The sequence below is a fragment of the Zootoca vivipara genome, chromosome 6, assembly GCF_965207765.1.
Source record: "Zootoca vivipara chromosome 6, rZooViv2.hap1.1, whole genome shotgun sequence".
Taxonomy (NCBI): domain Eukaryota; kingdom Metazoa; phylum Chordata; class Lepidosauria; order Squamata; family Lacertidae; genus Zootoca; species Zootoca vivipara.
In genome coordinates, this window is record NC_142589.1 from 62,507,593 (window position 1) to 62,522,284 (window position 14,692).

The following is a 14,692-nucleotide window of genomic DNA, read 5'->3' on the forward strand; positions in this document are numbered from 1 at the left end:
CACCAGCCATGAATGCTTGTCTGCTGCACATCGTTTATTCACATACCGAGTTATATATGGTCAAATATACCCCCTCCCCATATCCTTGCCGCTCAGTGATTGGAGGGGAAAGGGAGTATGTCAAAAGACTGTTAAGGCAAAATGGTTTGGTGTAGTATTGAACAGTGTGGGTTACACTAATCAGAGTAAATATGGAGAGATGTTTTAAAAAAAACCACAGGAGCCAGACTGAAGTCTTAAATTATGGCTACATACACATTTGAAGCACATTTCTCTCCACCTCCCTGCTCAAGAACCCTTGGAGTTGTAGTTCATTAAGAGTGAAGGGAACTATAGCTCTGTGGGGGGGGAATCACAGTTCCGAGGATTTAGTAGGAGTGGAATGTGCTTTAAATGTGTTTTAAATGTATGGTGTGTACGCAGCCATAGGGATGCTGAACTGTGTCAGTGAACAAATGTCTTCCAGTTCAGGACTTTGATCAGACTTAGAGGAATGTGTTGTGGCATGACAACCACCCAAACCCAGGTTCCCAATTTCTAGATTAGGTGTTTCAACAACATGTGGTTCAGAAGAGGTCTCTGAAGTGATAAGGGTCATTGTACGTTGACTGGCGTGATCCTTTTTCCCAGTGTTTCGCCCTTAGGCCAGGACTGGGTAGGTGGGAGCTGTTGCCACCCCACAGTTGTTGTTCTTCATCGACATGAGGATGTAGCCGTCATTGCCCCAATATGTGGACCAAGAGTTCTTGATGAGCCAGTAGCTCTCCCCTTGGAGGTCCCCATATCCCACAGCTAGGACCGCATGGTCTAACTCCATGCTCTGATTTCCTAGAAGAAAAGAGGGACCAGGAATCAATTCACTACCTAGTGCCACAGCTCCCCAAGCTTTCCTTGTGTATACTAAGACCAGGGGTGGAGAAGAAATCAGAGTACATATTGCATATTGCTGCAAAAAGTGGTCAGCTAAATTTAAGATTGGAAAAAATGCAAAACTGAGAGAACCAAGATTGACAGATCCTTCCCTCCCTCTTCCAGGGCCTTTCGTGTGGTAAAATCTGCCCTCTGGAATGCACTTCCAGTGAACACCAGGCAAGCAACTACCTACAGAATTGACATTTAAGCACCTGGTTAAAACTCATCTGTTCGTGCAGACTTTCCCTGATCCAGCTATGTCAGTGCACTAAGCTGATCTAATGATTGATTTGTGATGCATTTTGTACTTGTTTTTAAGGAGATCATTTTATTGTTGATTTTATGCTGACAGACCTCCAGAGCTGACCTGAAGTCTCTATGTTTGCCTGCACCACTCCAGGTGCTGGGGAGAGGGTTTGACTCTTTAGGTGGGCAAGAGTGCCTTTAAAAAATATTTTATATTAAGAAGATGATGCGTGCAGCTTGTAAGCTTCAGCCTGGCAGAAGTCAGCTGCAAATGACTGCATGGACTCTCTAGGAGTCTGCCATTCACAGCTCCCTCCTCCCCTGTCCCAATTAACCTCCATCTCCAGGGCTTAGTGGTAAGAAGGAATGCAGAGGAAGAATCACCAGGGCCCGCCCTGTGACATCACCAAGTCCCATCCCCATGACATCACCAGGAGCCACCCTTGTTCTCAGAATTGGGTCCTGAAGTCTCAGGGTCTGGGAAGCATCATAGCAGGTATGACCCTGTAGCTCTGCAGTTGTTTGACTACAACCCTCTTCATCCCAGACCATTGGCCGTGCTGGCGGGAGCTGGAGCTGGAGCCCAATGACACCTGGAGGGCCACAGGCTCCCCATCCGTGCCTTAAATGGTGACTTCCATTGTGACACCTGCCTATAAAGTTGACACATCCATAAAATTCCCACCCCACCACAGAGGCTATGAACTAAGGAATGACATCAGACTCACCGCAGTTTGGCTCATAGTAGATGCCACTGGAGTAGAAGGCAAAGGACTTGTGGGAGGCGTCAATGTTCACGGCCACAGGGCCATGCTTGTAAAGAGCAGCCTTCAGGGCAGTGGTGTTTTCAGAGGCCACACTGACATAGCCAGCGAGAGTTGCAATCAGCTCGGATTCGTTGTAGTGACAGTAGCCATTCTGGTGAAGGGAAAGCAGACACACACCCCAGTTTCACTGCAAGAAAGCTATTCCAGCCTCAGATACAAGACTGCGACTCTGGGCACACTCCCTGCTTTGGGGCTGCAATTTGTACACGTACCGGTACACGTCGAGCTGTTTGTGCGGAATGCCACCACAAAAGGGAAGGAAAGCCACAGGTTGCAGCATCCAGCTTCCTGAGAACCTTATCTCCCATGTTCTAGCCATTATGAACACAAAAATAGGCTTGGAAGTATATGGGGTGTCGGAATCCAAGAGCCAAACTTGGTGCACATCTGCAATGATCATGCACATTTTGTGGGGAGCTATTGTTCTCCTGCCCTGTGGAGCCTGGTTGGCAACTCTAGGAAAGAGGCTGCTGGACTAGGTTTGCTTTTGGTCTGATTCCACAGGGCTCCTCTTGTATTCTTAACGTGCTAGTAGCAGCTCATTGGTAGGGGAGGTGACTGGCCTGGATTGCAACAAATGCAGAGCAGGGAATTTAACCCTTCCTTCTCCTGCTGTGGTCCTGGTGAAAAAATTGCCCTGCCCTCTGAAGCTGCATTCTTGCTTTGTATCCTTCAAGAAAGCTTTGGTGAGCTGTTTTGAGTAACTTAAAGAATGCTGATTCCTACCATAGTAACTCCTGAGGGCAATTTTGCACCCTAAGCCTTGACAGAGTGCCCACCCAGCTGAGAACCGCAACCAGCCCTGCCACTCTGATGAGTATACCTGGATGATTCACACATTTGTCTTATTCAGACATTCGTATTTCCTCAAGGGATCAATGATGACGACGACAGGCAGCCCACTGTCCCCTCTTCAAATTATCTCAAGTGCAATAGTGTTAAAGAAGGAAGCATTGGGCATCACTGTTGTAAGGGTAGGGAATCTCAGGCCTGGGAGGTGGGGCAAAGATGGCCCTCGTTCCCTTCTGATCTGGCCCCTGGGACTCTCCCTGGACTTGCTCCGAGCTCAGGTGCTTTTGCCCTGCTGGAATTTGTCATCAAACTGATGCCTTCTGCTTGCCTAGATGGAGGATGCAGAGGTGTGTGGATGCATAGAAACCTCTGACCTTTGCATGGCTATGTAAAGGTAAGGCACGTGGCCCCCGGAAGTTTGCCCAAGAGGAATGCCACCCTCTGGTTGCTCCAGGTGGACATTCTGCACTCACCTGACCCTGGTACGGCCCATAGGACTCTGTGCTGGCAATCCCGCCATGCTTCATAATCCACTCGTAGGCATGCCATTCCTCACCCCCATCACAGGCATGGTTTCCAAAGCCCCAGGAACAATCAATTAAGACTTGCTGTGACAGTGGAGTGAGCACTCCAGTCTGTATGGAAAAGATGGGATATTTATTTAGTCAGGACTCATCCAGAATTCCCCTTGTCCCACCGCTTTCCCCCGGGGAAACGAGATCTTTACCACTCACCGGGTTTACCCACAGATTGATGTTTGCCCCTAAAGAGCAGGTACCGTATATTCCGGCGTATAAGACAACAGGGCGTATAAGACCAACTTTTCCAGTTAAATTATAGAGTTTGATATATACTCGCCGTATAAGAAATACAACCCGGCGTATAAGATGACCTTCGGCTTTTGAGAAGATTTTCCTAGGTTAAAAAGTAGTCTTATACGCAGGAATATACAGTATTCCCCGGGAAACCGGTGGGGCAAACAGAAAACTGCTTGGAACCTAGGCATGGGACCAGTGGAAGTTTGGAGGAGCCCTCCATTAAGGCATTTTTCTTTTTTTATACCTTTTAGCTAGAAAGGTTTCCAGAGCAGCTTACAAGTCAATAATATGCCAGATCATGCCCTCTGGATTGAAATCTAAAAGAGATGACATGCAAAGAAAAAGGGATGGGGTGGACGGAAAAAAAAAACCAAACACATGTAGGTGCCAGCTTTTAAAGTTACAGTGGCCAGCTGTGGAATGCCCAAGGCAGCGGGTCTCTCAGCTGAGGACCTTCTTCTGGTCGCCCACTCTGCTCTGCAGCCTGACGGCATGAAAAGCCAGGGGTCTAAACATCTAAGGTCTCCTTCTGCACTATACATGTAAAGCAGGATCATACAACTTTCAGCAGTCACGGCTTCCCCCAAAGAATCCTGGGAACTTTGGCTTGTTAAGGGAGCTGGGAGTTGTTAGGAGGCAGCTATTGCCCTCACGGAGCTACAGTTCCCAGAGTAGTTTAAAAATCAACCGCTCTTCCCAGAAAGCTCTGGGAATTGCCGCTCTGTGAAAGGAATAGGAATGTCCTAACAACCCTCAGCACCCTTAAACTATACTTCCCAGGATGAAGAGGTACAGAACAGGTTCACAATTTCAGTGACATCGATACCACATGGAGATTCGGAGGGTGGCAACACGAGAACTGGCCTTCTCTGCAGTGCTCTCCATCTGTGGAATGCTCTCCCCAGGGAAGTTCACCTGGTGCCTTCATTATAGGCCTTTAAGTGCTGGGCAAAAATGTTCCTTTTTAACCAGGCCTTTGGTTGATCTGATTTACATCCTATGCCCTTTTAAAATGTGCTGTTTGGGAGGGCGGGCTATTGGGTTGTTGTTTTTATTTTTATTATGTATTTTGTGGTTTTATATCTTGATTTTCTTCTTTGAACCGCCCTGAGACCCCCGGATCTAGGGCAGTATATAAATTCAATCAATCAATCAATCAATCAATCAATCAATGTGTTTAGTTTATCCCTCACAGGGCTACAATTCCTAGAACCCTTAACCAAATACCGTTTATTCCTGCGTATAAGACTACTTTTTAACCCAGGAAAATCATCTCAAAAGTCGGGGGTCATCTTATACGCCGGGTCGTCTTTCTTATACGGAGAGTGCAGGGCTCTGAGGAATCAAGGAAGCCTCAAGACACAGCCAAGCGCCCAGGTTCTCACCTTAAGAAAGAGGGCGCCTTCCAGTGTTCCTGTTGTAGCAAAACTCCAACAGGAACCACACACAGCCTGGTCTTTGACTGGGGTCACAGCACCTTCATTGGTAGGCAGAGAGAAATGGGGACAAAAATCACAGAGAAACCGATCTCAACCACACTGTCATATTAAATGCCTTTACTTTAAGCCCAAGTCGCTGTTGCATGAAGCAAATCCACACACAAGAGCACAGGATTGGCTCCATTGGCATATTTCCACCATGCCAAACTTCCCACCACCTTGCCCTTCACTCGCTACTTCCCATTATTGAATATAGGGGGGGAGGGGGAGAGAAAAAAGTAGAGTTAATTGAAATATATTTCAGTTTTATGCTGTTTTGAAGTCAGGTTTGTTTAGGTTAGTTAAATTATTATTTAATTTACATTCAAAAGCTCTTGGTATACTGCAGAGTCCTATCTTCTTCTCCCCTTTTCACTTTAGTGAAATACTTTTGAAATACACAAATGCGTTCTATTTAATCTTGTATACATTTTGGCTTGTATACAATGCAGCACTCATAAGTGCTTCGTCATCGTCCCCAGATCTGCTCTAGAGGATTGGGGGGGAACCCCCAAAGGACAGATTTAGGGGTACAGTGTGGGAATAGACGGGACGAATAGAGAGGATAAAATTGCACTCAGGGCTTATCCATAATAACCTTTCCCCTACTCTTTCCAGGCACATCCACGATTGTCTAGGGAGGCTTTTAATGTTTAATAGATTATTTTATTTCATTTTCTGTTGGAAGCCGCCCAGAGTGGCTGGGGAAACCCAGCCAGATGGGCGGGGTATAAATAAATTATTATTATTATTAAAGCTCCATGTGTGAGTGCCCTTTATTTTCCTCCACAGCTTTCCCTGTGAAAACTCACCCTTTAAAGCTCAATCTGAGCAAAGGTCAATCCACGGAAAACCCAAATGGACATTTGCTCTGATTCAGCTTTAAAGAGTGGGTTTTCACAGGGAAGGTTACTTACTTACTTAGTGCTGCTTTGGATAATTCTTTGCAACTAAATTTTGCAGATGTCCTATTTCAGTTTGGACTCCCCCCCCACTCTTTGAACTGCTACTATAAGCATTATTTCCAAATTTAAATTCCAAAACGAGGGCTTTATGATCACCATAAAGCCGCCAATCCAGACTCTCTGGCAGGGTGAGGTTGTTGTAGCCTTTGGCAGGGAAGGGACACCCCTTGTTGGGTTCACCGGTCTTTAGCCTCCCCCTCATCACCGCCATCTCCTCTGGTGTATGATCGGCCAAGTGGTTCACAGCCAGTTTGTAGGAGAGGTTGGCCCTGTTCTTGGAGTGGACGTATCTGGAAAACAATAACGAAAAGCACACATGCCTGGTGTATCTGATTTCCCCCTTTCCCATTTTCCAGCTGCAAATTATCAGTTTCCAACTGTACAATTTTTTCACCCCCGTTTTGTGTACCTCATGTTGTGGATGAAGTTGTGCTTCCTGTGCTCCATCTCCTCCTCACTCTTGTAGGTCTTTCTGAATTTCCCCTTGTAGTGATGGAATAGACGCTCGTGGTCCCGGCCTACTTCCCCGGCTCCCCCAACAAATTCTTGCATGGGATTGGCCAAGATCCTATGCTCCGGTCCTACATCTGGCCAATGTGTGCATTTTATACCTATGAGGCAGAAAGCAGAAGTGACTGCCATGACCAAAAGTCAAAATAAGATACAAATTATTCCCCTTCAGTTCTTATTTGCTTGCTTTGGGTTGCAGTCCAGGCTGGTCTTTTATTGTGGCTGCAGTCTGCAAGATTTTCTTTACACAACAGCAGCACAATAGCAGCAGATTTGTTCCGATTTAGTTTGCCCTGTGATGTTTCTTTAATGCTACCACATCACTACCACTACCACATCACTGTTGTCTTGAAGTTGGCAACCGTACTTGGTACTTGGGGCTGAAACCAATATTGTTGTTTTTCCTGACAGAATCTCGGTACCTTTAATAGAATCCAGAGCAGGCAGAGATTCAACAGGCATAGCTTTTCCATGGTTAGCTGGCAAGCTGAGACATCACCTGAGATGTGCATTTAAAGGACCCACCCTGTGACTGTAATTTGTTTTGACATATTTAATTGGAATTTTAAATTGTTCTACGCCACCCTGGAACCTGCTGGTGAAGGGCAGTAAATAACTATAACTATATATACGACTCGACTAAACGCCAACAACTATATATACCCCCCCCCCATAAATACTGTATATATATGGCACTAGACAAAATGGTGCTCTCAGGATGTCATTGGACTCCAACTCTCATCAGGCCCAGCCAGCACAGCCAATGGTCAGGGATGATAGGAGTTGGAGTACCCAGTATTTGAAAGGCACAACATTGGTTATCCCTGTGCTAGACATTACCACAGCTGCAACATGCACCCTTGTAGGTGAGGAGGAGGAGAAACAGGAGGCTCCCTATGCAAGAGGACAGCTCTGCAGTGAACTTACCATCAGGGAGATCAAAGACGCCAGAGGGGAATCTGCGGGAAAAGCTGGTGTAGTCTATCTCATACTTGTCGTAGTGGGAGCCCAGGAGGGTGTTGAAGCCCTTCATCTCATAGTGCACTGGGACAGGCTCAGGGGAAGCAATTGCAACCCACAACCTGTAGATGTTCTTCTTCTTGCCCCAATACGACGTGCTCTCCAGGACTGCGCAGGGCTGTCCGTTGTAGTCTTCCTGCCGAACAGTCTGGAGTTTGGAGTGCAAGAGAGCAGGAAAGAGATTGAGATTCTCAGTGAGAGGCTGGGAAGGGCAAGTTAGAAAATAACTTGTGCAGCAAACAAGAGCTTTTGAAACAGGCAAGGAGAACCCATGGCCCTCCAGATGTTGCTGAACTGTAACCAGCAGCGTCAGCCCAGGACAACCCACTGGCCCCAGCAAGCATGGTCAGTCACCGGGGACCATGGAAGTTGTAGTTCAGTAGCATTTGGAGGCCAAAGGTCACCCACACATTTCCTAATTTTTCACCACAATTCTCTGCTTCAAGAGTTGTTGCACCGTGGAGACAGGGATGAACAGACAAAACTGAGTGCATGGGACAGAAAAGCAGATCAGGAGCTCTAAAGCATGGTTCACTTGCTGTGTGTCTGGAGACTCAAACCATGGCATGAGCTTATAACTATGGTTAGCATAATGCACAGTTTGGTGTGATGTCTGAACTGAAATGATTGGAAGCAGGAGCTTGAGGGACTCACCTGAAATTCAGATAGGTTAGGAAAGACACTTTGAGGCCCAATGGGTTTCTCCAATGTTCCATTGATCTGGAAGCACTCCTTAATGTTGGCCTCTGTTTCTGTGGTTTCTGGAGTTACCTTGAAGCTGGCCCCAAAAGGTTTTACAAAGCTAAACTGGTAAGTGATTACCTGGCCTGGAGGAGCAAGGAAAGAAGCATTCATTACTCCATTACACCAATATCTGCCTCAGAAACTACACCTGATTCTTATTTCATTAGATCAAAGAACCTGTGGCCCTCCAGATGTTGTCGGACTACAACTTCCACGGTCTCTGTCCATTGACCACTGTGGCTGGGGCTAATGAGAACTCAAGTCCAACAGCAAATTGAAGCCCACAGGCTCCCCAACCCCATTAGAATTTCCAGCCCACCATATTGGGAAACAATATTCCTTTACAACAAATGCTGCATAAATCTGAGGTCTGCTCTTCAATCTCAGCCGGGTGGATTATTTATTTCAGAGATGACAGGAATCAGGTCTGGGGGAAAGCCTGCAGCTTTATTCGTGATCCAGAAATAAAAAGGATGCAGTGGGCCACTCTTATTCCAGAGATGGAACCAATGGCAACCGTTCAGGATTAACCTTTTGATGCGCACACAAAACCACAGTCTTTAAAACTCTATCCTGGTCTACAGATGCAGCAGAGCGAGGTAGCAAAATGAATTATGCCATTCCAGGCTGTATGGGGTGAGGGAGGGAGGGAATCCTCTCACATCCATTCCACAAAATAAAACCCCATACAAGTTGAAAATTTGCACACAGGGTGTGGGCTGGGCCTACATTTCCTTTCCTCTCAAATGTCCCAAGTCTTTTATTTATTTATTTATTATATGTGAGCAAATGTACTGTACAATACAACAGCCCTGGGCTCCTATGGGAGAAAAAGATAAAGGTAAAGGACCCCTGACAGTTAAGTCCAGTTGCGAACGACTCTGGGGTTGTGGCGTTCATCTTGATTTACTGGCCGAGAGAGCCGACATTTGTCCACAGACAGTTTTTTCTGGTTCATGTGGCCAGCATGACAAAGGTACTTCTGGCGAAACCAGAGCAGTGCATGGAAACGCCGTTTGCCTTCCCGCTGCAGTGGTACCTATTTATCTACTTGCACTTTGACATGCTTTCAAACTGCTAGGTTGGCAGGAGCTGGGACTGAGCAACGGGAGCTCGCCCCATTGCAGAGATTCGAACCGCCAACCTTCTGATCGGCAAGCCCTAGGCTCAGTGGTTTAGACCACAGCACCACCTGCGTCCCTATGGGAGGAAAAGCAGGGTATAAATGCTATACAGTGGTACCTCTACTTACGAATAATTCTACTTACGAATGTTTCTACTTACGAATGGAGCTCCATCCGCCATCTTGGATGTGGTTTAGATAGGATTTTTTCTACTTATGAATTTTTAGATAGGGTTGCTTCTACTTACGAATTTTTTCTCCCAATGCATTCCTATGGGATTTGACTTGCAATTTTTTTCGACTTACAAATGTGCGTTCAGAACGCATTAAATTTGTAAGTAGAGGTACCACTGTATATAAATAAATATGACAAACAAACAAACATCTAAGTCTGAGGTGATACTGTACTGCCCTGCTGCCTACCCTGTGCCCCATATGCTGGATAACTTGTAGCCAGCATTTTAAACTTCCCAGAATGCTCCTGGTCATTGTGAGAAATTTAAACGAGGGGCCCAAGCTGCTTTGCGCTGGCTGTGGTGCTGTTAGCCACATGCCCACCAGCCCAAGTTACCTCTCCTACAAATGTATGAAAGAGCATGTTGCTCTTGGCCCACCTGAAAACTGGATCGAACCCTGAGCTCCAGTGACATAGAACAGGTCTCACTACCTCTTTGGCTTCACAACACTATCTTGGGACAGTCTCTGGAGTGGCTTAAGGAGCACATTCCAGGTTTCTGCTATTATTATTCCTATCTTGTGCTTATATAACTCAGGGGTGGAGAACCAGCAGCCCTCTAGTTATCGTTGGACTCTATTGGTATCTTTGAGAGAAGGAATGTACTTCGACTATTATTTAAAGGTATTATGTGTACATAGACTTAAGTGCTTCTTTGGATACAGGCCATCATTTTCGTATTAAACCAGGCAATGGGAAATATTTCTGCCTGAGATGCTGGAGAGCTGCTGCCAGTCAGAGAGCAGGCCTATTGTGGGGGGGTCCTGGGGTCCTCCAGATGTTATTGGACTCCAACTCCCATCAGCCCCAGCTTGGATGGGAAGGATGATCAGAGTTGTGGTCCAGCGACATCTAGAGGGCTCATCTGCCATCCCTGGAGTAAACACTATGAGGCTTAACAGAGAAATAATATGACCTGGTGTAAAGCATCTAAAACTGATCCCAAACCAGGCGGTTATGTTCATGGGAGAAATGTCTTCCAACCACCTTCTTTAGCAATACCAGACTTCTCTTACCGTGATAATACTGGATACGACTTTTCCCCTCCGTCTCATTGAACCAGGCTTCGAAGGGCTCTTCTATTTCAGCATAAGGCAGTTTCAGGATCCCTAAAGGAAGCCAAATTGCAACAGCTGCTTAGCCAGAGTAAAGAAGGGATGATGATGTATGGTCAGAGGGTGGAGAGGGAGCAGACTGGGAGGAGTCGGAGTCTGAAGCTGAAGAGGTAACAGTGTTTAGTGAGCAGGAAGAGTCTGTGGCAGAGAACAGTCCAGAATCGGAGGCTGGAGAGGAGTGGGGGCAGGCTACTGAGGAAGCCAGGGAATCTCCCCCTCCTACTGTGACCAGCTCCCCTCCTCCCTGGTCTCCCAGAACATGGAAAGGAATGAAGAGAGCAGAGCAAAGAGAGACAAGATGAAGGAGCCTCAAGTTGCTGGGGAAGGACCCTGGGGAGGAGCCTTAGGGAGCGGTGGGAAGGCAGGGACCTTTAGTCCTTGCAACTGCCTCATTGGGGGCAAGACCTACTGGGAAGAGTTGCTGTAATCACTAGGCCTGCCCTTTGAATAAAGAGTTAACTTCACAGACACTGCGTGTTTCATTGCTAACCTGCCCTTGACTCTGGCTCCTGACACCAAGGGTAGGGAACCAGTGACTCTCCAGATATGGTTGGATATTGCATGAGCAATACTCAGGGGTGATGGGAGTTGTAGTGTAGTAACATCTGGAGGGCCAGAGGTTCCCCAGCCCTGCAAGAAAAACTGAAGGAAACTCCCTCTGCACACAGAGCCACCTCCATAATGAAGCATCTTTGAGATATGGGCACTGCACTTATCACAAATAATCTAGCTCCAAGCGTGCTGCATTTACATAAGACTGAGAAAAATGAGTGCAGTACAAAGAGATAAACTTTATTCCAGTGGACACCTGTCAGTTGGCAAAGAACAGAAGGCTGATAAAAAGTTAAAGTAATAAATTAACACACAAAAGCAGTGACTGATAGATGGCTGCTTATTTTTTTTGAAAGGTAATTTCACAGATGCCCATGAGAGCCCTTTTTGTTCCAACTTGCTTTGAGATTGATTTGTTTCTGTGTTTGCACTAAGCCTGCAAATTCTCCAGGTGTGCCTCTATGTTACCAGATGGTCCAATTTTGAGGACACCGCTCTCCACATTTGGGGCTGCAAGCTTCAATTAATTAATGCGATCCGTCAGCATAAGCTTTAATCAGAAACCAGCTCTGTGCTTCCTGTTGCCACAAACCATTTTTAATACAGAAATTAAGGAGCGGATCATCTTCTGCCCTGCTTCTAGTGAGCATACCTCTTAAATGGGAAGATGCAGTTCTTTAAAACAGGGATGGGGGACCTGGGGCCCTCCAGGTGTTGCTGGGCTCCAGTTCCCTTCAGCTCCAGCCAGCATGGCCAAGGGTCAAGGGTGATGGGAGTTAAGAGTCCAACAATACCTGGAATGCCATTGGCTTCCCATCTCTGCTTTAGAAATTGGGACGGAAAAGGTGTAGAGAAGACCAATAATTTATCCCTTTCCATTATCACCTGAAGTGTGTTACATACTCTGCCCCCCAACACAGGTCTCTCATCTCTGCCTAGTCTCTATAAATGATTTCCCCCTGAAGCATCCAAGGGCAGGGAAGACATTCATTACCTGTTATATGATAGGCGCTCCCAAACCTGGGAAGCACCTGCAGACGTTTGTGTGGAGGTGTGCAGTCAACCACTGAAATGCAAAACAAAGAAGACAAAAGGATTGCCACTTGCCCACAAAGGAAATTGTGTTCAGTGCATCATAAGAATATAAGAAGAGGCTGGCTGGATCAGACCAAAGCCCCAACCAGGAGCAGTATCCTGTTTTCACAGTGGCCAACCAGCAGAGGCACCAGTTTCTCAGGAGGGCTGAGGGCCCCCCCCCCAACTTGACATCCTGACATTGTGCATGTGACTTGCGAGGAGCCAGAGGGCTGCCCTCTGAACATTGAGGGCTCCCGGCCTCCTAAAAAACCCCCACAAAATGTCGCTTTGGCCCCTAAGCCAACCAAATGCTTCTGGGAAGCCCACAAGCAGCAAATGAGCGCAGGATCAGTCTCAGACTCATGTTCCCCCAAAACTGGTATTCAGAGTCATTTCACCTCGACATTGGAGGTAGTCCACAGCTGTCCTGGCTAGCAGCCGCTAATAGCCTTAGACTCCATACATTGTTCTCATCACCTTTTAAAGCCATCCCATTTGTTGGCCATCAACGCACCTTATGATAGCTAATTCCATAGTTTAGTTATGATTATCTGTGTTTCTTTTCGGCTGTCCTGAATCTCCCACTATTCAATGAATTTGGATATGCCAAAGATATAAAAAAATCAATTTAAGGAACCGCAGAAAGAGGGGAAGGAAGTCAAATTTTGAAATGTTAAATTGATTGTAAAACTAATGAGATGTATAAATTGGAAAAGTATTAATAAAAAACTTAGAAGACAAAAATCAAAAGACTCTCCCTCCATTCAACTTTCTTGGATGACTCTGGGATTTAGTATAACGAGAGACAGAGAGATACCTCTCAATTTATTTGTTTATTTTAACAGCTATATCCCACCTTTCCTCCAACAAATTCAAAGTGGTATATGTGGTTCAGCCCCTTCCCATTTTATCCTCCCAGCAACACGGTGAGGTAGGTTGAGCAGGGATCTGAATCTTGCTCTGAGAGGCCCTAGTCCAAAACTCTAACCGCTACACTTCACTACCTCTTGCTGTTTGCTTTTGCCACACCATGCATAATTTTATACATCCTTCCCCAACTCTCCTCTCTCCACCCCAAACATTAAACCCTTTCCTCCTTGGGAAGTTGCTTCATACATACCCTCTTCAAGATTTTTGCTATTAATCATCATTATGCAAAGAATTCAATGTAAAAGAACACTTAACTTTAAAGAAACAACCTGGGCATAATTAACACAGGAGAGACCCTTTGCCTACAACAGTATTTTAAAACATACAAAAGTTAAAATACTAAAACAGATTAAAGTAACCTTAACTTCCTAAGCAAACGCCCAACAAACATGGCAGAATTGTGGAATATTGAATATAAGATTTGAAAAATGAGAGAAAGAGAGAGCACCGAAATTGGCATTCTTTCCATCTCCTCCAGCTAGATTCATCAGTGTTATTATTAATCTTATATCTGCTAGGTTCTCATACAGAGCCCTCTAGCCCCAATATCCCAGAAGGGTAAAATAAAGTAATGTAGCTGCCTAGGCAGTAATTTGAAAGAAAAAGAAAACAAGACAGTCAAACTTACCAAGAAAAGCAGCCCATACTAGGAAGATCAGCATCCCCATTGCTGCTCAACCACACATGCTCCTTCTCAGAGCCACTTTAAAAAGGAGTTGCCTTATTAAGCAGCGGCCAATTAGCCAATAGTTGAAGCCTGGCCTTCCCAAAGGGTGAGGTGAGAAACCCTGCAGAATTCACTGGAGAAAGCACCAGTTCCTATTGGCTAATTATACAGCTCCCAACAAGGAAATGGCAAATCAGGCTGCTAGGCTGTGGCTTGTTTGATGTGATGGTGGATGGTGGCCAAAGCAATTTATCTGGAGGCCGGAGGTAGGATGACATGCGGTAGTATATGAGTCCAAAGCCCTTGAACTTCTTTCAACAGCATGGAAGAGGAGATGCGTTCCCCACAGCGTAGGCAGGCATCAGCAATCTATACCAGGCAAATGAATTCGGTATGGAAAGCATCACTCCATTTGGACCCTCCTCTCTTAAGTTTTGGTCACAGGCCGTAATTGGAAATACTCTGGTTCATAAGATTGCAACGTTAAAACGGGCCCAAATGTATGGTATGTACGTTATGGAGCCTCCATGTTAACTTGGCATCAAGAGTAAAGAAGCTTTTCGGTACATGGGCTACTCAGAACTGGATCCCAAGATATATGTGCCTATTTTTTATTATTATTGTATGCCGTAGTCCTGCTTATTCATTTACTCTCCTGGGTAAGACGTCTGCTTTCCAGAG

The 14,692-nt window shown here is 45.9% G+C and overlaps 1 protein-coding gene across 1 annotated transcript; it reads right to left on the reverse strand.

Annotated features, from left to right (window-relative positions):
- Positions 1–13: 13 nt before the first annotated feature.
- Positions 14–14,413, reverse strand: LOC118087582 (digestive cysteine proteinase 2-like). The gene is made up of 11 exons (XM_035120358.3): positions 13,973–14,413; positions 12,332–12,403; positions 10,687–10,779; positions 8,223–8,395; positions 7,476–7,716; positions 6,448–6,649; positions 6,135–6,328; positions 4,981–5,072; positions 3,251–3,412; positions 1,887–2,076; positions 14–828 (listed from the first exon to the last, which is right to left on the reverse strand). The coding sequence occupies exons 1-11, from the start codon at positions 14,010–14,012 to the stop codon at positions 641–643; spliced, it is 1,647 nt and encodes a 548-aa protein (XP_034976249.1). The 5' UTR covers positions 14,013–14,413; the 3' UTR covers positions 14–640.
- Positions 14,414–14,692: the final 279 nt, after the last annotated feature.